The 21,612-nt window shown below is 42.9% G+C and overlaps 1 protein-coding gene across 1 annotated transcript; it reads right to left on the bottom strand.

Moving 5' to 3' along the window:
• Positions 1-2,329: 2,329 nt before the first annotated feature.
• NDUFA1 (NADH:ubiquinone oxidoreductase subunit A1) lies at positions 2,330-21,146 on the bottom strand. Its single transcript, XM_077482528.1, has 3 exons — positions 20,922-21,146; positions 8,937-9,026; positions 2,330-2,435 (listed from the first exon to the last, which is right to left on the bottom strand). The coding sequence occupies exons 1-3, from the start codon at positions 21,018-21,020 to the stop codon at positions 2,415-2,417; spliced, it is 210 nt and encodes a 69-aa protein (XP_077338654.1). The 5' UTR covers positions 21,021-21,146; the 3' UTR covers positions 2,330-2,414.
• Between the last annotated feature and the right edge of the window lie 466 nt (positions 21,147-21,612).

Below are 21,612 nucleotides of genomic sequence, written 5' to 3' on the forward strand. Positions count from 1 at the left end.
AACTTTTTGTAAAGCACATAGCTGCCACTAATTGAACACAATTATTTCCTATGGATGAATGTATCTGCTAAATTGAATATGATTTTTTTTTTGTAAGACATGTGGAGATTGAAGGATAGACTGCAGGCCACCCAGGGTTTATTGATGTTGAATGCTGCAGAAGAATGCAGAATGTAATATTGCAGTTTCAAGAACAGGGATGACTGATTGACTGGCGGATCTCCTTCCAAAAGGAAATCAGCCAGGCACCTAAGTAAAAGCCAATGATTACCTCCCCCCCGGCAGTCAAAAAAAAAAAACTTTTTTTATTTAAACATGTCCCTTTAAGAATTTTTTTAAAAAAAAAAGGTCATTATGTGCACTGTGTCCCGGATGCAGTGCAATATTGGAAGCGCCACTTCTATGCAATCACAAGATTGCAGATGAGGCGTTTCATTTGCCCCAAAAAAGCTCTGTGGCACAGTCGATTGCGTATGCAGATATGTATGATTTACAGGTTGCAGATATGTGCGATTTACAGGTTTCTTTAGTAGAGCCCGGTGTATAATGTGCAGCCTGGTATATGATGTGCAGAGCCCTGTGTATAATATGCAGCCTGGTATATGATGTGCAGAGCCCAGTGTATAACGTGCAGCCTGGTATATGATGTGCAGAGCCCCGTGTATAATGTGCAGCCTGGTATATGATGTGCAGAGCCCGGTGTATAACGTGCAGCCTGGTATATGATGCGCAGAGCCCCGTGTATAATGTGCAGCCTGGTATATGATGTGCAGACCCCTGTGTATAATGTGTAGCCTGGTATATGATGTGCAGAGCCCTGTGTATAATGTGCAGCCTGGTATATGATCTGCAGAGCCCTGTGTATAATGTGCAGCCTGGTATATGATGTGCAGAGCCTTGTGTATAATGTGCAGCCTGGTATATGATGTGCAGAGCCCGGTGTGTAATGTGCAGCCTGGTATAGTCTACCAGGGGGTGAGGCTTGAGAAGTGGAATGGGCCAAACGTGGAGGGGCGGGGTCTTGCGCCCCCCCTATTCTAAAACTTCACCAGCCGCCACTGCTGAGTACTGCCTTTCTGCTTCACGTGCTGCTGTTGACGGTCCTGGTCTGTTTCATTCAATAAGGGAGCCTACTGTGATCATGGTTTGAGGAGGTGCTGTGGAAATTGACTATGGGCATGAAATCGCTTGCCTTTTGGTAAGCGCATATTTTGTGTGGTGGTGGTCACGATCCTTGGTGTGTTTTGGTTGCACAGAAGATTAATACACTCATATTATCACCAATTTTTTTATTATTACTACTAATATATATTTTTTACATTTCATTTTTATTGCTACTATTAATCTAATATTTTTTATTTTTCCATGAATTCTTATGAAATTTAGGTATTAAGTTTTCACTGGACTATTTTTCATTTATTGGACTTTTTTTTTCAAATTTCATTATTAACACTTGTTATTTATAATTCTTTTTATAAATGATGGTATGTTTGATTTATTAGAGGGGTAGATCAACTTTTTTTCACTACTATTGCAATCAATTAATCACTCATAGGTGTTTATATTTAATTTTATTTACAGGATTTATGTATGTGCGCTGCTTTTTTTTTTGTTATCTTATTATGTGTATCTTGTAAAACTGAGCTGCAGCGATTTTTAGTTGTACTAGTGTAGATTTAGGTTTAGCGCGGTATTTATTTTTCATTTTGATCAGATCATTTAGTCTACAGCTAGTACTTTGAGGTGCATCTTTAATTTCACTAAAGCCTCGTACACATGATCGGATTTTATGACGAGTGAACGCCCGTTTTTTGTTGCATCCTAGTCTCATGTCAAAAGTGAAGAGGTTATTCACCATACAAAAAGTTCTTGTACGACAGATTACAACTTTAAAAGTGACGTAATGTGTTGAATAGTTTTGGATGTATTCTTCCGAGCATGTGTAGTCTTGCGCTTATGATTTAAAACAAAAATCGGATGTGAAGTTCACATACTACAAAAATGTTATAGTCTGCACATCCAGCTTTTTTTGTCTTGATGAAAAAGCAAAATCGGCTGTGGAAAGCACCATACCAACGATCCAAAAATCGGCAGATTGTTCAAACGATGTTTTACTTCTGATTTTCGTACCGTGTGTACGGCATTTACACTTGTGTGCAGAATAAAAAAAATCCTGTCATTGCAGAACTAGTAGCTCAGACTAAATGTATCTGTCCTACGTTAATATTTCACATTAAGCCTTCAGCTGCTAAGATTACTTTTATTTCTAGAACCTCAAGAAAACGATCCAGTGAAAAACTGCATAAATGATATCTTAGATCACAATACATCTCTGTACATCAGTTTAATGTTGGTCAATAACATTTATATTTAACAGTTGCCAGTGAGATAGAAGATCTGTCAGTGGTTCGCATCTAGTCAATATTTTCCAAACCCTAAAAGAAAAAAAAAAAAAAAAAAAAAAAAGAGAAAGACAAGTGTTAACACCAGATGCAGATTGTCTTAATGTCACTCAATTTATTTTTCTACAGTTTAAAAGCAGAATTCCAGGTATGATCTTTCCTGCATAGTTACATTGGTCCAGCTTGGCACAATGGCTTCCCCACTGCACAATGACCACAGAGGGTCACTCTCTCTCTACGCCTATTCACTGAACATTATTTTAACTACCTCCCACCTATGGGACATCCGTGAAGGTCCCTGGGTTGAAATAGTTATACCGGGATGTTGCCTGCATCTACCCAGTATTACATTTTTTAGCCCCCTCTTTTCCGGACTCAGCGGAGATGGCTGCACAGAAAAGGAGGGAGGAACAGACGTTGGGTCTCTCTCTCTGACCCCAAAAACCGGGAGCGACAAGTAGGTCTCACTTCCGGTTCCGCCTTTTTGTTTACTTGGCCGTTAGCGGCCAGGAAAGCAGCCGAGTAGACTAATCTGTCTGATCAGCTGAATTGGAAGACAGAGGAGAGATTTGGGGTCCAATAGATCCCAGATCTCTTCATAAAGAGGACTGGTCACAGCCCATGCTGTCACAAGGAATGCTGTTCATTGCTTGTGATAGCAATTAAGTTAATCCAGAAAAAAAAAAAAAAAAAAAAAAAAAAAAAATTATTATTATTATTTTTTTTTTTTTAAATCACCCCCGTCCCCCGGGCTTACACACAAATTCAAACACATATATGTTACTCCCACATGCATATGTAAATGGTGATTGCACCACACATGAGACATTGTCACGAATGCCAGAGCAGAGCAAAATATAATTAATTATATTATATATATATATATATATATATATATATATATATATATATATATACATATACTGCCATTCCATAGGCAGATGCAATTTTAAAGCGTGATGTTGTTAGATATCTGTTTACGCGGCGTAAAATTCACAGGATACAAAAAAATTGTGGTAAATATTGTGTTTTGCTTTATTTTAATTCCTTAAAGTGTATTTTTTTTTTTCCCCAAAAAAATTGCCTTTGAAAAACCACTCCGCAAGTACCGCGTGACATACAAAAATTGCAACACCCATCATTTTATTCTATAGGGCCTCGGCTAACAAAAAAAAAAAATTTTTTTTTTTTACATTAGTCATTATGGCTTGTATTATTGTTTGTAGAATATTAAAGGAAAATAATAAAATTAAATCTATTTTGGAATAAGGCTGTGACATAACAAAATGTGGAAAAAGTCAAGTGCTGTGAATACTTTCCACATGCACTATATTAAATAGTATATATATATTTATATTTTTTATTAGTTATTATGTTTGTGGGTTCTAAGTAATTCTCTAGCCAAAAAAAAAAAAAAAAAAAAAAAGTAGATTTTTACATGTAGAAGCGAAGCGTCAGAATTGGCCCAGATACGAAGTGATTAATCAATATAAGACATTTTCTAATGTAATGAGGTGTAGAGCAGGGGCTGCACCTCATTCAAATCAGAAAATGGCTTTTATTTATAATAAAAAAAATACAAAGGTGTTCTGTGAATGCCAGCAGTGACGAGCAAGAGACCCATGTTCAGCGTGCAGAGGAAAAGCAGCTTATCACAAGACCCTGAAGATCACGGCTATCGCTAAAGTAGGGATAACTATGGCAGCAATTGTCAGCTTCCCCAAAGGCCCTTCAGATAGGAGATGTGCATACACTCCAATGTAACTATGCAATACGATCATACCTGGAATTCAGCTTTAGGCTTCATTCACATGGACAGACTACAGTGTACACCCATTCACACTTAGATGCACAGGTGTTCTACAGAATAGAGGGCTGTGTTCAGCTACACAGGAATACACAAGTGTACCTTGCAACCCTGTGCAGCAAGTCCTGTCCGGACACAAGGTCGATGAGATGTTCTACTATATACAACCCCAATTCCAAAAAAAGGAATGCTGTGTAAAATCTACATAAAAAAAAAAAAAAAAAAAAAAAAAAAAACAGAATGCAAGGATTTGCAAATCTCATAAACCTCCATTTTATTCACAATAGAAAACAAGTGTTTAAAATGAGAAAAAATAAAATTACCATTTTAAAGAACACAAATAAAGGTAAATTTGAAACTGATGACAGCAACAAATCAAAAAAGTTGGGACAGAGGCCTGTTTACCACAGTGTGGCATCCTCTCTTCTTTTAACAACACACATTGTAAATATCTGGGAACTGAGGAGACCAGTTTGGTGTTTTGGGAGAGGAATGTGGTCCCATTTTGCCCTATAGCAGGGATATGCAGTTAGCGAACCTCCAGCTGTTGAAGAACTACAAGTCCCATAAGGCATAGCAAGACTGACAGCCACAAGCATGATGCCCAAAGGCAGAGGCATGATGGGACTTGTAGTTTTGCAACAGCTGGAGGTCCACTAATTGCATATCACTGCCCTATAGGATTCTAGCTGCTCAACAGTTCTGGGTCTTTTGACATATTTTGCATTTCAAGATAAATATTTTCAATTGGCGAAAGGTCCGGACTGCAGGCAGATCAGTTAAAGACCCAGACTCTTCTAATACAAAGCCATGCTCTTGTAATAGATGCAGTATGTGGTTTAGCACTGCCCTACTGAAATTGCTATATTATGCAAGGTCTTCCCTGAAAGAAAATAGTCATCTGGTTGGGAGCATATGTGGCTCTAAAACCTGGATATATCTTTCAGCATTAATGGTGCCTTTCCAGATGTGCACACTGCCCATTTCATACACATAAAATGTACCCCCTACCATCAGAGATGCTGGCCTTTGAACTGATCACTAACAAGCTGGAAGGTCCCTCTCCTCTTTAGTTTGGAGGACGTGGCGCCCATGATTGCCAAAAACTTCTGAGACACTGACTCACTAAGATGCCCTTTTTTTTTTATACCCAATCATATTACGGACCAGTTGCCAATTAACAAATTCGTTGCAAAATGTTCTTCCAGCTCTTCCTTGTTAGTACCACCTACTATGCCAGCTTTTTAAGAGATGTTTTGCCATCAATTTCAAAAATTATTTTTTTCTTAACCACTTAAGCCCCGGACCAATTTCCAGCCAAAGAACCAGGCCCCTTTTTGCGATTCGGCATTGTGTCGCTTTAACTGACAATTGTGTGGTTGTGCGGCGTGGCTCCCAAACCAAATTGGCGTCTTTTTTCCCCACAAATAGAGCTTTCTTTTGGTGGTATTTGATCCCCTCTGCGGTTTTTATTTTTTGCGCTATAAACAAAAATAGAGCGAAAATTTTGAAAAGAACATTTAATATTTTTTACTACCATAAATATCCCCCCAAAAAAACAACTTTTTTTCCCCCTCAGTTTAGGCCGATATGTATTCGTCTACATATTTTATAAAATCGCAATTAGCAATTATTGGTTTGCGCAAAAGTTATTTTTTAACAAAATAAGGGATAATTTTATAGCATATATACATACACACATACATACATATATATATATATATATATTTTTTTACTAGTAATGGCGGCGATCAGCGATTTTTATTGTGACTGCTACATTATGGCGGACACATCTGACATTTTTGACACATTTTTGGGACCATTGTCATTTATACAGCAATCAGTGCTATTTAAATGCACCGATTCCTGTGTAAATGACACTGTCAGTGAAGGAGATAACCACTAGGGGGCGAGGAGGGGTTATGTGTGACGTTATGCGGGTTTTTTATTGTAGGGGGGCGTGGCCTGGCATGTGACATCACTGATCGTCTTTCCCTATAACAGGGAACAGACAATTGGTGACAGCCACAGTAGGAAGCACGGGGAGAGGTTCGTTTACACAGTCCTCTCCTTATCCTTCAGCTCTGTGACCCGATCGCAGGACACCAGCGGCGATCGGGTCCACTGGTCCCGCGGCCACGGAGCTCAGGACCAGGTCGGGAGCGCGCCACTGGCGACGCACTCCCGACCCGCGCCTGGCCACTTAAAGAGCAATGTACCGGTACGTGCTTGTGCCCAGCCGTACCATTCTGCTGACGTATATGTGCAGGAGGCGGTCCTTAAGTAGTTAAAATTGTAAATTTTTTCAGGTTAAACATTTGCTCTGTTTTCTATTGTGAATAAAATATGGTTTGTGAAAATATTGCATTCTGTTTTTATGTGGTGTCCCAATTTTTTTTAAATTGGGGTTATAGCTCTGTTGGAGGCCAGCAAATTCAGTCTCCAATGTCTTGGTTTACAAAAGAAATCACAACGTAAACACCAACCAATTACTTAACATGATGTCATGCAAACGTCTCTCAATGTCAACTGCACCGCGTTACTAAGAGGACATGCCTGAGTCATGGCTCTCTAAAAATCTATTTGAAAAAAAATATTCAGAGGGCTCCTGGTCATAGGCAATTTAGGAATAGCAAGCTAGTAATACTGGTAAACACCTACTGGGACCAGCCTTCATACAAAAGGTTTGCTTTTGTTGGATTATGTGTCAGGAGTACAATAGTATAGAAGATGTAGGTGAGCGAAGCATTGCAGTGATGTCAGTATATTAACTCACACAGGTGGTGGTGGCTTGTTCTTTGATGCTGTGGTTATATATTCCTTGTATGTTAGTATTTTAACCAGTTTTTTTTAAAATAAATTACGTTTAAAATGCTACACTTTGTGGATTCTCCTTCTTTCATGCGAGACCATCTTTCGCTTATATACCTGTGAGCCATTCACGCTATATGTCAATTGCTTCTAATTTACCAGAGTCGTTCATAGTTAGTGTGTGTGTTTGTTTGTGTTTGTTTGTTTGTGTTTGTTCGTGTGTTCATGAGCAGAACAAGCGGAGAGCCATTCCTCCATCTATGGGCAGCATAAAGCTATACTAGACCTGCTATGCCAAGCTGATTGGTGTGGTGGTGACCATGAGCACTGGATTGGTGGAGGTGATGCAAAAAGGATACACTTCACAGCGCACGTTTTATTTTAGACTGTCCGGACCGCGGTTCAGTGTGGTTTTTAAAAAGGAGTCCGGTGAAGTTTTGTTTGCCGGTTCAAATGCAATTCAAGTGCAATTTTTTTACTTGAACCAGACTGAAAAATGCACAGCACTCTTGTTAAAAAAATAAAAAAAAATAAGGAACCAAGCCAGCCTGCAGATATGTGAACTGGCTCCATAGAGAAGGCTGCAGGTTCATGTCATGCAAATTGGATGCGGTTCAAAATTTGCATATATGTGAACCGAGCCTTATAGTTTTCCATTTTCACATCAGAACTAGTTGCATTTATGCACTTAATTTATTGAATTCATTAACAACACATTGGGATTGAGTTACTAAAACTGGAGAGTGCAAAATCTGATGCAGCTGTGCATGGTAGCCAATGAACTTCTAATTTCAGCTTGTTCAATTAAAGCGGAGTTCTAGCATTTGTGTAGATTTTGTACATTTTTTTTTTTTTCCAACCACACACCTACACGTTACCTTGCTGTCCCCACCCAGTGTGCTCCCATCTTCAATGTGGGCATCTGAAGCCCACAAGTATCTCCTACAGGGTGCGACACTGCTGGCCATCTCATGCATATCATACAAAGCCCAGCAATGCTACAAGCGGTGGATGCCCATTATCTCCTGGGATTGAGGACACTCATATCCTAGGAGCCAATGGGGGGGGGGGGGCAGACATATCATACCTCGCCGCAGTGAGGCAATGCAGAAGCAGAGGATTAAAACCTTAAAATAAATAAATGGGTATTTAAACTGCAGGCAAAGTAGATTACAGGAAGTGTTCAAGAACCGGGGGGGGGGGGGTGATGGGGGGGCAGGAGGGAAGTTGATTCATTGCCTGGAACTCCGCTTTAAGCAAGCATGGAAACCGATTGGTGCCTATGCAAAGCTGCACCAGAGTTTGCACTCTCCAGTTTTAGTAACTCAACCTCATTTTTATATGGAGCAATAAAGTGGTTGCTGTGGCATTTGAACACCGAAAGGCAGCTATTGCATGGGTGCCTCCGCTAAGCGGAATCTGCTAACTCAGCTCCGCTTAGCGGCGGATGACAGGTCCATGTCTGCTCCGCTATGCAGAATGGACAAAGAAAATACAATCTTACTCTCCTATGAGGGGCAATCGGATGGAAAGGCCGTCTGGAAAATAGGATGCTGGTCCGTTCGTAACATGTTAGTTACACCTGGACTATGGGTGTGGGTTCCGAAAAGTGAACTTATCCTTTTAACAGCACAATTTTGATCCAGCGATGTTCCCCCAGGAGACTGCTGCACACAGAAGTCTTTTTTTCTTAAAGAGGAAGTAAACCCTGATGGCCTTAATCTAGGTTTACCTGTAGGTCAAAAGTGGTTTGTAAGGGTTTACAACCACTTTAAATGCATTAAGATAAAAAACCTTCAGCCTTTACAACTCCTTTAAGTATGTTTTTTTTCCCCCATGCCTTGAATTTTATTTTAACTTGTAATATACAGAGCTTAAAGTTTTAGGTTGTGCTGCATACAGCAAGGATTACTCACCTTTGATGTGAACCATTGTTGTTGCCCAGAAACTCGCCTGTCCCTCTCCATAAGGTACCACTGGTATGGATACCGAGCAACTCTCTTCTCCTGCACAAGAATAATAATAATAATAATAATAATAATAATAATAATAATAATAATAATAATAAATAATTAAATCGCTATATTCCATCAGCAGTCAGCATTGATGGGGGAACCCCTCTCGCAAAGCCATTGTATTCCCTCAGTGGGGGGGGGGCTCACAGGGAGCAGTGCTGGCCAGGAGAACACACAGTGATTGTTGCTGGATCAACTTGGATACAATCAGTTTGCCCATATTTCTTATAGAGCCCAGATTTCTCCATAAAGAGTACCCGATTATTGCTGTCATTAGGGATGTTTACATTGCTTGCGACAGCAATAAAAAGGGATTAAAACTTTTTTTTTTTTTTTAACCACTTCCCGACCAGCGCACGACGATGTACGTCGACAGAACGGCACGGGCAGGCATATTGGCGTACATGTACGTCCAATCTTCAATGGCGCCCTGCCATCGAAAAGCGCCGCCGGCGGAGCGCTCCCGCGCTGGTCGGGACCCCTGCGAGTCCGGTCGCAGGACTCGATCGCCGCGGGCATACCCGCGATCGTCTCACGGGACGGCTGAATGGAGGAAATGCCGTGTAAACAGCATTTCTCCATTCTGCCTAGCATCTAGTGATGCTGATCTCTGCTCCATGTGATTGGAGCAGAGATCAGTGTTCACTAAATGAAAGCCCAACCCCCCCACAGTTAGTAACACACCCCTAGGAACACTTAACCCCTACACTGCCACCCACTGGTTAACCCCATTCACTGCCATTTACACAGGAATCACTGCATTTATATAGCAGTGATTACTGTATAAAATGACAATGGTCCCAAAAATGTCCGATGGGTCCCCCACAATGTCGCAGTCACAAAAAATAAAAAAATAAAAATGAATAAAAATGCTATAAAATTATCCCTATTTTGTAAACGCTATAACTTTTGCGCAAACCAATCAATAATCGCTTATTGCTTTTTTTTTTACCAAAAATATGTAGAAAAAAAAATACGTATCGGCCTAAACTGAGGGAAATTTATTTTTTTTTTTTATATACATTTTTGGGGGATATTTATTATAACAAAAAGTGAAAAATAATGCGTTTTTTTCAAAATTGTCGCTCTATTTTTGTTTATAGCGCAAAAAATAAAAACCGCAGGGGTGATCAAATATCACCAAAAGAAAGCTCTATTTATCGGGGGAAAAAAAAAGGACGTCAATTTTGTGTGGGAGCCACGTCGCAGGACCGGATATGTATACATATATACACACACACACACACACACACATTTCTTTTTTTTTAAACGCCCCCGTCATCTGTGCTCACGCACACGTAGGTGTTTGCACCACAAATGTAAAGTATCCTCATGAATAGTAGTGCGAGCGCTCATTTTTGCACCAGACCTCCTGTGCAACTCTAAAGTTGTAACCTGTAAAGGCTTTTAAAAACGTCACGTATGGAGATTTTTAGGTACCGTAGTTGGCACCGTTCCAGGGGCGTACACAATTTTAAAGTATGACATGTTAGGGATCTACAGTGCATCCAGAAAGTTTTCACAGCACTTCATTTTCCACATTTTATTATGTTACAGGCTTATTCCAAAATGGATTAAATGTATTATTTTCCTCAAAATGCTATAAACAATACCCCATAACGACAAGGTGAAAGAAGTTCGTTGGAAGTTTGCAAATAAAAAAAAAATAAAAAAAAGAAAAAAAAAAAACACACCACACACACACACACACACACACGTATTCACGGCCTTTGCTCAATACTTGGTGGAAGCACCTTTGGCACCAAATTACAGCCTCGATTCTTTTTGAAAACGATGCTACAAGCTTGGCACACCTATTTTTTGGGCAGTTTCTCCCATTCTTCTTTGCAGGACCTCTGAAACTATCAGGTTGAATGGGGAGCGTCTGTGCACAGCAGTTTTTAGATCTCTCCAGAGATATTCTAATCGGGTTCAAGACTGGGCCACTCAAGGACATTCAGAGTTGTCCCATAGCCACTCTTGTCATCTTGGCTGTGTGCTTAGGGTCGTTGTCCCGTTGGAAGATGAACCTACGCTCCAGTCTGAGCTCCAGAGCACTCTGGAGCAGGTTTTTTTTTTTTTTTTAAACAAGGACGTCTCTGTACATTGCTGCATTCATCTTTCCCTCAATCCTGACTAGTCTCCCAGTTCCTACTGCTGAAAAACATCCCCAAAGCATGATGCTGCCACCACCTTGCTTCAATGTAGGGATGGTATTGGCCAGGTGATGAGCGGTGCCTGGTTTTCTCCAGACATGACACTTGTCATTCTGGCCAAAGAGTGCAATCTTTGTTTCATCAAGAGAATTTTGTTTCTCATGGTCAGAGTCCTTCAGGTGCCCTTTTGCAAACTTCAGGCGGGCTGTCATGTGCCTTTTACTGAGGAGTGGTTTCCATCTGGCCACTCAACCATATAGGCCTGATTGGTTCTCCTCTCCCCAGAGAAATGCTGGAGCTCTGTCAGAGTGCCCATCGGGTTCTTGGTCACCTCCCTGACTAAGGTCCTTCTCCCCCACTCTAGGAAGAGTCCTGGTGGTAACAAACGTCTTCCATTTATGGATGATGGAGGTCACTGAGCTCATTGGGACCTTCAATGCTTCAGAAATGTTTCTGTACCCTTCTCCAGATCCTAGATACAATCCTGTCTCGGAGGTCTACAGACAATTTCTTGGACTTCATCACTTGGTTTGCGCTCTGACATGCAATGTTAACTATGGGACCTTATATAGACAGGTGTGTGCGCCTTTCCAAATCATGTCTGATCAACTGGATTTACCACAGGTGGACTCCAATCAAGTTGTAAAATCATCTGAAGGATAATCATATATATATATATATATATATATATATATATATATATATATATATATATATATATATATATATATATATATATATATATATATATATATATATATATATATATATATATATATATAAAATTTGCAAAGATTTTAAACAAACTTCTTTCATTTTGTCATTATGGGGTATGGTTTGTAGAATTTTGAGTAAAATAATGAATTTAATCCATTTTGGAATAAGGCTGTAACATAACAAAATGTGGAAAGTGAAGCGCTGTGAATACTTTCCGGATGCATTGTATTTACTCGGTGTAACATCTTTTATAGTTTTCCAAATAATTGGGTATTTTTGTTGTGTTTTGCACATTAAAACTCATTAGGATTGTAATTTTTCTCCAAAAGAATTCGAAAAGTTGCTGTGCAAACATTGTGCAACATAAAAATATGCAATAACCGAAGGGGCATGGCCTGGCTGAGCTTGATGGCGGATGCATAATTGGTGAGCGCCGGCACCTCAGGACAAATACAACTGAAATTTTGAGGTACATTCGCCCCAACTCTACCACAAAAGTTGGGAACAGCTTCCAGGACCTCTTCGACATCGTGCTCCCGCTCCCCACGCGAAAATAATGGCGGACCGAGCCAAAACATCACAGAGGTGTTCAGAATGCAGAGGGGGAATATGGCGTCGTCCCACCATGGCCCCTCACAGGCAACAGTAGTGCACTCTCTCCCACAGACAACTATCATCCTGTCAGAGACCTCTCCTAATGTGGCTCCACATGATAATAGACCCAGCGGGCACCAGACGTCTGTTGCGACATCATCACCGCAGATAAGCATGCAGGACTTGCGTACAATCACCTCAGACATAAAAGACACCCTGTTGGCGGCCATTGCGGAGCTGCGTTTAGACATCAGAGCCCTATCCGATAGCGTACAGACAGTGGAGAAAGTGACTGAACAGCACAAAACAGCTCTCCGTAAGACTACCAGGAAAATTGATGGACAAACTTTACAACTTAGGGATATGCAACGGCACATGGAAGAATTGGACAACAGGGGGAGACGTCACAACCTGAGAGTCAGAGGCCTCCTTGAATCTATTGAGGGTGAGCAAATGCCAATAGCAGTCACGACCATCTTTAACAATGTACGGGATAGACCACCGCATACAATCATAGAGAGAATTCATTGCGCCCTAAGACCCAAAGGAAGAGACACTGACCCCCCCCCCCCCGAGGGACATAGTCTGCTGCTTAGATGAATTACCGACTCAAAGAAGAAATACTGAAGCGTGCCAGAACCAAACAATTATCATATGAAACTGCTCCCATTCAAATATTCCAGGACCTCTCTGGCATTACGCTGCAGCATCGCAGAGATCTCTCCTGGACACGTTAAGGTCCAGAGGTATCGTTTACAAATGGAAGTTCCCATTCTGCCTCACCGCACACCTTAAAGTGCCAGAAGATTTGCCCAACTTTAGACATCCCCACGATTGAGGTTCCAAACTGGTATGCCAACTTTCGCCCCTGGCATAAAGACCAGCCAAACACCAGCTGGAAATGATGGATACCCATGACACTGGCTAACGCAGGAGGAGATCTCCCTCAGGGCTCATGGGACATCGCCAAGCCGACAATGCTCAGAGAGACTTCAGCCCGTCAGACTCTCCATGATCGCGGAGAGCCAGGAGAGACCACTAAAGCGCTTTGGCACTGCAACAGCATGATGGTAAATGCCTGCTACCTATGCCACAGCTATATACCAGTCTTGAAGTACCTAATTTCCGTTTCTCCCTTTACTGCCAGATTAAAATGATCAGAGTCCAGTCACACTGCGACCGGAAATGATTCCCCAACAATGTTTGTCCTTGTTAACTATGTACGAATGGGTGTTCTTGACTATTCAATACCTATATACCACTTTGCTATGCCCACTGAGTCAAATCTCAGAAGGGTAAGGTAGATATGTTCAACAGAATGGACGTTGGAATACCAGTATTGTTTGGTTAGGTTCAATATGTATGCTAAATGGTTTTTATGCATTTCATTTTCTACAGTTAAGGTTTGCTTTAACTTCTGTTGGACAATTTATATACAGCCGGTTTGAAAACTCCCAGTCCACAGGCTTTAAATGGGCACCTTATGGACCACAGGTTAACATAGTTTGCCCAGGAATTGGCTCGGTATGCAATACAAAAGTAGTGATACCGAATCGGTTCCTAAACAATCAAAAATACCCTCCCCAATAGCAGGTTGCTGGACCACGCCGGCCCTATCTCTCAGACTATCCCCCTTCCTTTCTGCAGAGAGACTATACCTCAGTAAATCTTAGCCCGTCTTGTATGTCCTAGGTAGCTGCACTGCCACCCACTCAGTATTTCTAGACAAGTCCTACATCGAGTTTAGTGCTCGCAAACCCCCACGTGAGGGTGCTGTAAGGAGATCACATATCGTCCCGGTGTGTGGGATCGCCTTGCCCACTCGGCACCACATAGATTACCATACCACCGGAGAAAGTGGTATACACCTCACCCCTCATAGATACAACTTTCTCATTTCGGTGAAGCTTTATGGGAAAAACCCTAGCCTCTACCCCCACCATTCTCCTCCACCACCACCCTCTTGACTACCTCCTCCCTCTTCCCACCCCCTCATACCATGACGGACACGGGCCCTTCTCATAGCACGTTTGACAACTACCACGAAGATTTATTCGCTTAATATCCGAGGCCTTAACACACCAGAAAAGAAATCTCAGTTGCTATATGCTCTACACAAAGCTAAAGCTCAAATAGCTTATACAAAGGGGTCTCTATATTAATATCGAAAACCTGCCCCATTACAATCACGGATGTTCAAAGAGACCCACAGGGTAGATACATATTCATTAAAGGTCATATCTATAAAATCACCATATTTATGCCCCAAACTCACAAGTGACCTTTTTTCGAGATACCATGGCACAACTCATAGCCTTCCAAGTAGGGGTTCTTATCCTGGGTGGAGATTTTAATGTACCTTTGTCACCCTCTCTCGATACCTCCAATGGCTCATCATGCCTGAAATACAGAGCACTAAAGGGACATAAAAATCACAATTACAAAACGCTGACCTTACATGACACACGGAGCACACTACACCTGACTGGGAAAGACTACCTTCTTCTCTCCCCCACACAGTAAATATTGCAGAATTGACCACTTCTTGATTACGCAAGCCGACATACAATGCCTCGAATGAGGCACGATTGAGCCTCTGCTCCTGTCAGATCATAACCCGATAACAATAACACTTACGCTCTCGCGGGGTCACCCCAGGTCTGCCATTTTCCGGTTAGATGATTCCTTGCTGCTGGATGCGTTAAACAAAACATCCGTTGCAGAGTGCCTTTCACATTACTTTACAGAAAATGCCACTGCAGAGACACCTCATACGTCCGTATGGGCAGCGCATGAAATGCGTTGTGCGGGGACTACTTATATCCCTGGCGGCAAAGAGAAACAGAATTAAGAAGGCACATCTGGAAACACTTTATGCACGCATTCAATCTCTGGAACGGGTTCATAAGCGCACTCTAGCTGACGTCTCACCGATCTCACCAAAGCCAGAGGAGACCTATTGGAAGAGCTCCAGAAAAAGCTAAAAACGAAAATTTGCGTTGCAATAAAAAAAAATTTCTATGAATTTGTCAATAAGGCCGGTAAGCTATTAGCGAGAGCCCTTCAAAGAAAGAAAGCGATGCACACTATACATAAAATTCTAATGCCCACTGGGGAATCCATAATTGACTCTGACACTATAGCGCAACAATTTGTGACCTACTTTCATTCATATAAAACTTACCACACGCTGCCCACTAACATTACACAAGACAGACAGGACCAAATAAAGGACTTTCTCTCCAAATACTCCCCACCCCCTCTAGACACCAAAGATAGGACCAACTTAGACGCTCCCTTAAAGTGGTTGTAAGACCTTACAAACCACTTTGACCTACAGGTAAGCCTAGATTAAGGCTTACCTGTAGGTCCAAGAAATATCTCCTAAACCTAAACGGTTTAGGAGATATTTGCCCGAATACAGGCACCGCTGTCTACGGTGCAGCGGCACGCAGACGCACTGAGGGCGGCATTCTCAACGACGGAGCTGCCACACGTGTCGGCTCCCGTGCGCACGCGCGGGAGTGACATCATCACGGCTTTGCCTAATGACAGGGCCGACCCCCACCAAGAAGATGGATGCGCCGGACTACAGGGGACAGCGGTGACTTTGCTGGCTCCTGTGTCAGGTAAGTGACACATAATGGGTTACTATGCGATGCATAGTAGTCCATTATGCTTTACCTTTGCAGGGAATGAAAGAGGAAGTAAACTCATCAGGGTTTACTTCCTCTTTAAAAGGAAGAAGCCACTATTGCCATTAAACAATTAAAAGCGGGCAAAAGCCCAGGACCGGACGGACTTTCGGCTGCCTATTATAAATCCTTTTCTGATATATTAATACCACAATTCCTCAAAACCTTCAACAACCTTTCATTGTCCACCCGATCTAATACGGATCTTAGAAGCACACACACCACGCTGAACCCCAACTATCACCCCATCTCTCTTCTCAACGTAGATATCAAGCTATATGCCAAGATATCGGCAAACCGTATCATGCCCTTGCTTCCCAACATAATATCTACCGACCAAGTGGCTTTGATCCCTGGTAGGGCTTTCACACTGGAGACAATGGAGCAGCAGTTTAAGGGCTGATTGCAGGCGCTATTTCTAACGCTATAGCGCCTGCAAAATGCCCTCTGTGTGAAAGGGGTCTTAAAGTAATTCAGTCCCGTATCATCTGGTCAAGTGGTTAAACTGAATTTTTTTTTTTTGTTAAATTATAAGCAGCGGTCAGTTTTTAGCATAGTAGACACTCTGGGATTTTTACAGCCTCAGGAGACCTGCATTAACCACTTGCTTACTGGGCACTTAAACACCCTTCCTGCCCAGACCAATTTTCAGCTTTCGGTGCTCTCACACTTTGAATGACAATTACTCAGTCATGTAACACTGTACCCAAATGAATTTTTTGTCCTTTTTTTCCCACAAATAGAGCTTTCTTTTGGTGGCATTTGATCACCTCTGGGGTTTTTATTTTTGCGCTATAAATGAAAAAAGACCGAAAATTTGGAAAAAAAAAAACGCATATTTCTTTGTTTCTGTGACAGAATTATGCAATTATTAATTTTTCTTCATAAATTTTGGCTACAATTTATACTGCTACATATCTCTGGTAAAAATAACCCAAATTAGTGGATATTATTTGGTCTTTGTGAAAGTTAGAGAGTCCACAAGCTGTGGTGCGAATCGCACAAAATTGATCACACCTGATGTAATGGTGGCCTATCTCGCTTCTTGTGACCCGAACAAGCCAGGAAAGTACAAATATCCCCCAAATTACCCCTTTTTGGAAAGTAGACATTCCAAGGTATTTAGTAAGAGGCATAGTGAGCTTTTTGATGTTGTAATTTTTTCCCCACAATTCTTTGCAAAATTAAGATTTTTCATTTTTTTTTTTTTTTTCCACAAAATTGTCATTGTAATAGGTTATTTCTCTCACGTGGCATGTGTATACCACAAATGACACCCCCAAAAAAATTCTGCTACTCCTCCTGAGTATTACAATACCACATGTGTGGGACTTTTTCACAGCCTGGCCACATAGAGAGGCCCAACATGCAGGGAGCGCCATCACGTGTTCTAGGAGCATAAATTACACATCTAACTTGTTAACTACTTATTACACTTTTGAAGGCCCTGGAGCACCAGGACAATGACACGTGACACTGATGACAGATGGCACTGATACGTGGCAATGATGACACGTGCCACCGATGACAGATGGCACTAATACGTGGTACCGATGACGCGTGACACTGATGACAGATGGCACTGATAAGTGGCATTGATGACACGCGATACTGACAACAGATGGCACGTGACACTGACAGGTGACACTGATGACAAATGGCACTGATACGTGGCACTGATGACAGATGGCACTATGTGGCACTGATGACAGATGGCACTGATACATGGCACTGATGACAGATGGCACTGGGGACAAATGGCACTGATAAGTGGCATTGATGACACGTGATACTGACAACAGATGGCACGTGACACTGACAGGTGACACTGATGACAAATGGCACTGATACGTGGCACTGATGACAGATGGCACTATGTGGCACTGACAGATGGCACTGATGACAGATGGCACTGGGGACAGATGGCACTAACAGGTGGCACTGGGGGCAGGTAGCACTGGGGTGGGTGGCACTGGGGCAGGATGGCACTTTTGTTTACTTTTTTTTTTTACACTGACGGCCGCTGCAGCCGTTCATCTCTCCCCTCTCACACTCTGTGTGAGGAGGGAGAGCGGCGCTGAGAGATGATCTCATATGTTTACATATGAGATCAGCTCCCATTGGACACGCCGATCGTGCTGTAAACGGCCGCTGTGATTGGCCGTTTACAGCGATCTGTGTTTGCCTGTCCCCGGGGGACATGGCAAACACAGAACTTCCCCGATGCGCGCCCGCGGCGGCGCACATTGCGGAGGTAAACAACAGGACGTCCAGGGACGGCCTCCCGGACGAAAGCGCCTGCTCTACGGCCGTCATTCGGCTATAGGGCGGGCGCGAGGTGGTTAAGCAATTTCAGCGCTGGCCGGAATGACCAGAAGCATTGAGGGCAATAAATCTGCACACAATCTAATGCCGGCCGTACACAGTTCGAATTTCGAAAGAATTTTCTTTCGAAAATCGTATCTAAGAATTTTCGTACACATGTCGCAGTGGGCAGCAGCAATAGCTGATTTTTGTGCAGAAATCAAATTTGAGGAATCGGACATGTTGGAAATCTTTGAAAAAACAAATGACTTTCTAATCAATGATGGGAGAATCGTGCGAGAAATGGAATAAGAAAAGAAAATTGACGGAGAGAAAAGAAGATTCCTGGCCACAAAAATTATTTTGTGTAGCAACATGAGGTGAAATTGAAGGCTTGGTTGGCCGAATTTCGAAAACCAATGGTGGCATCATCGGATGAAAAAAAAAAAAAAAAAAAAAAAGCGAACTTTCCGATTTTGAAAAGAAAATTTGTTTGAAATTCGACCATGTATGGCCTGCATAAGACAGCTAAACAATTCCCCTTCCTGTTCTTGAGATGAGTATGGAGGGTGGGTGCTGTGATGTTTTTAGGGGGCTATGTACAGCCCCTCCCACCAGCCATGATCTGTCTGCATTGCATAGAGAAGCATAGTGACCCAGTAATGACATCTCTATATAATGGAACTCTTTCCTCTTACTGGGGATCACACTACTGATACACCCCCAGTTTGCAATCATCTGGAATAATAAGCACCCAAAATCATTTCCTCCGTAGTTCTGGCAAGTACCCCTAATCTTGTTCTCTATCAGAGGACCTGTCTTCTTCCAATAGTGTGCTGGGCCAGTACTGCCCCCCTAGTCTTGGTCTCTATCAGAGGACCTCTCTCCCTAGGAATGGTCTTCTTCCTATAGTGTGCTGGGCCAGTACTGCCCCCCTAGTCTTGGTCTCCATCAGAGGACCTCTCTCCCCATGAATGGTCTTCTATAGTGTGCTGGGCCAGTACTGTCCCCCTAGTCTTGGTCTCTATCAGAGGACCTCTCTCCCTATGAATGGTCTTCTTCCTATAGTGTGCTGGGTCAGTACTGTCCCCCTAGTCTTGGTCTCTATCAGAGGACCTCTCTCCCTATGAATGGTCTTCTTCCTATAGTGTGCTGGGTCAGTACTGTCCCCCTAGTCTTGGTCTCTATCAGAGGACCTCTCTCCCTAGGAATGGTCTTCTTCCTATAGTGTGCTGGGTGAGTACTGCCCCCCTAGTCTTGGTCTCTATCAGAGGACCTCTCTCCCTAGGAATGGTCTTCTTCCTATAGTGTGCTGGGTCAGTACTGTCCCCCTAGTCTTGGTCTCTATCAGAGGACCTCTCTCCCCATGAATGGTCTTCTTCCTATAGTGTGCTGGGTCAGTACTGTCCCCCTAGTCTTGGTCTCTATCAGAGGACCTCTCTCCCTAGGAATGGTCTTCTTCCTATAGTGTGCTGGGTCAGTACTGTCCCCCTAGTCTTGGTCTCTATCAGAGGACCTCTCTCCCCATGAATGGTCTTCTTCCTATAGTGTGCTGGGTCAGTACTGTCCCCCTAGTCTTGGTCTCTATCAGAGGACCTCTCTCCCTATGAATGGTCTTCTTCCTATAGTGTGCTGGGTCAGTACTGCCCCCCTAGTCTTGGTCTCTATCAGAGGACCTCTCTCCCCATGAATGGTCTTCTTCCTATAGTGTGCTGGGTCAGTACTGCCCCCCTAGTCTTGGTCTCCATCAGAGGACCTCTCTCCCTAGGAATGGTCTTCTTCCTATAGTGTGCTGGGTCAGTACTGCCCCCCTAGTCTTGTTCTCCATCAGAGGTCCTCTCTCCCTAGGAATGGTCTTCTATAGTGTGCTGGGTCAGTACTGTCCCCCTAGTCTTGGTCTCTATCAGAGGACCTCTCTCCCTAGGAATGGTCTTCTCCTATAGTGTGCTGGGTCAGTACTGCCCCCCTAGTCTTGGTCTCCATCAGAGGACCTCTCTCCCTAGGAATGGTCTTCTTCCTATAGTGTGCTGGGTCAGTACTGCCCCCCTAGTCTTGTTCTCCATCAGAGGTCCTCTCTCCCTAGGAATGGTCTTCTATAGTGTGCTGGGTCAGTACTGTCCCCCTAGTCTTGGTCTCTATCAGAGGACCTCTCTCCCTAGGAATGGTCTTCTCCTATAGTGTGCTGGGTCAGTACTGTCCCCCTAGTCTTGTTCTCTATCAGAGGATCTCTCTCCCCAGGAATGGTGATGATCCCATAGTATGCTGGGTCAGTACTGGGAAATACCAGAGATCACACATACAATTCAGCAGAACCAGGCCATGCCTGATGATGTTGGCAGCTATGTGAGGCCAGTGAGAGGACAATCAGACGGTATCATGGAGAGGTCCTGGGCCTGCAGTGTTAAATGTCCCCGGCTCACCTTGCCGAATTCCAATCGATGAAATAATACGGTGGAGAAACCAGGGATCATCAAGCAGGCAGTCATGATGGCAAAGCCTGGCAGGATCTCGTACCACATGTTGGCACACTACACCGGAGTCTTCAATAACCTGTCTGTATAACAGTCCGCCTTCAGGCTCAGGGTCACTTTCCTGGACCAGCATGCACAGCGCGGCTAAGCAATGACGGGCAAGGCGGCCATTTTTGAAGTTGGCAAAGCCTCAGATATCCGTTTAAAAGCGGAAAGGAACTGTGCTGTTGCGTGACCGACGTAGCTACTACTTCTTTTCCCAAATCAAGCATGGTGGAATATTATCCTCTAGCCTCACAACTATGCGCCATTCACAATAACCAGCCACTAGAACCGTGGAAATCTGAATGTTTAATAGGACCAAAGTTGTTATTTTCAATGTAATAGAATTCAGTACGAAATAACGAATCGGACAATTCTCGCGAGACGCATTGTAGTGAGAATTCTGCAGAAGATGACGTCAGCGTGGCCATGTTACGAAGGGAAAAGTTCTTGTGAAGGACAGCTGTGCGATTCAGACGACCTATTCTACAGACACACAGCACCGACCGCTCGGCGGTCTAGTTCCTGGTGTGGTGTCCTCGGGGAAGCTGCGTGTCTATAGGGGAGGACTAGGCTTATAGTTTGTCCGAGGCTCAGC

This window comes from Lithobates pipiens, unplaced genomic scaffold (genome assembly GCF_037356315.1).
Source record: "Lithobates pipiens isolate NorthernLeopardFrog02 unplaced genomic scaffold, aLitPip1_a1.2 Scaffold_1, whole genome shotgun sequence".
Taxonomy (NCBI): Eukaryota; Metazoa; Chordata; class Amphibia; order Anura; family Ranidae; genus Lithobates; species Lithobates pipiens.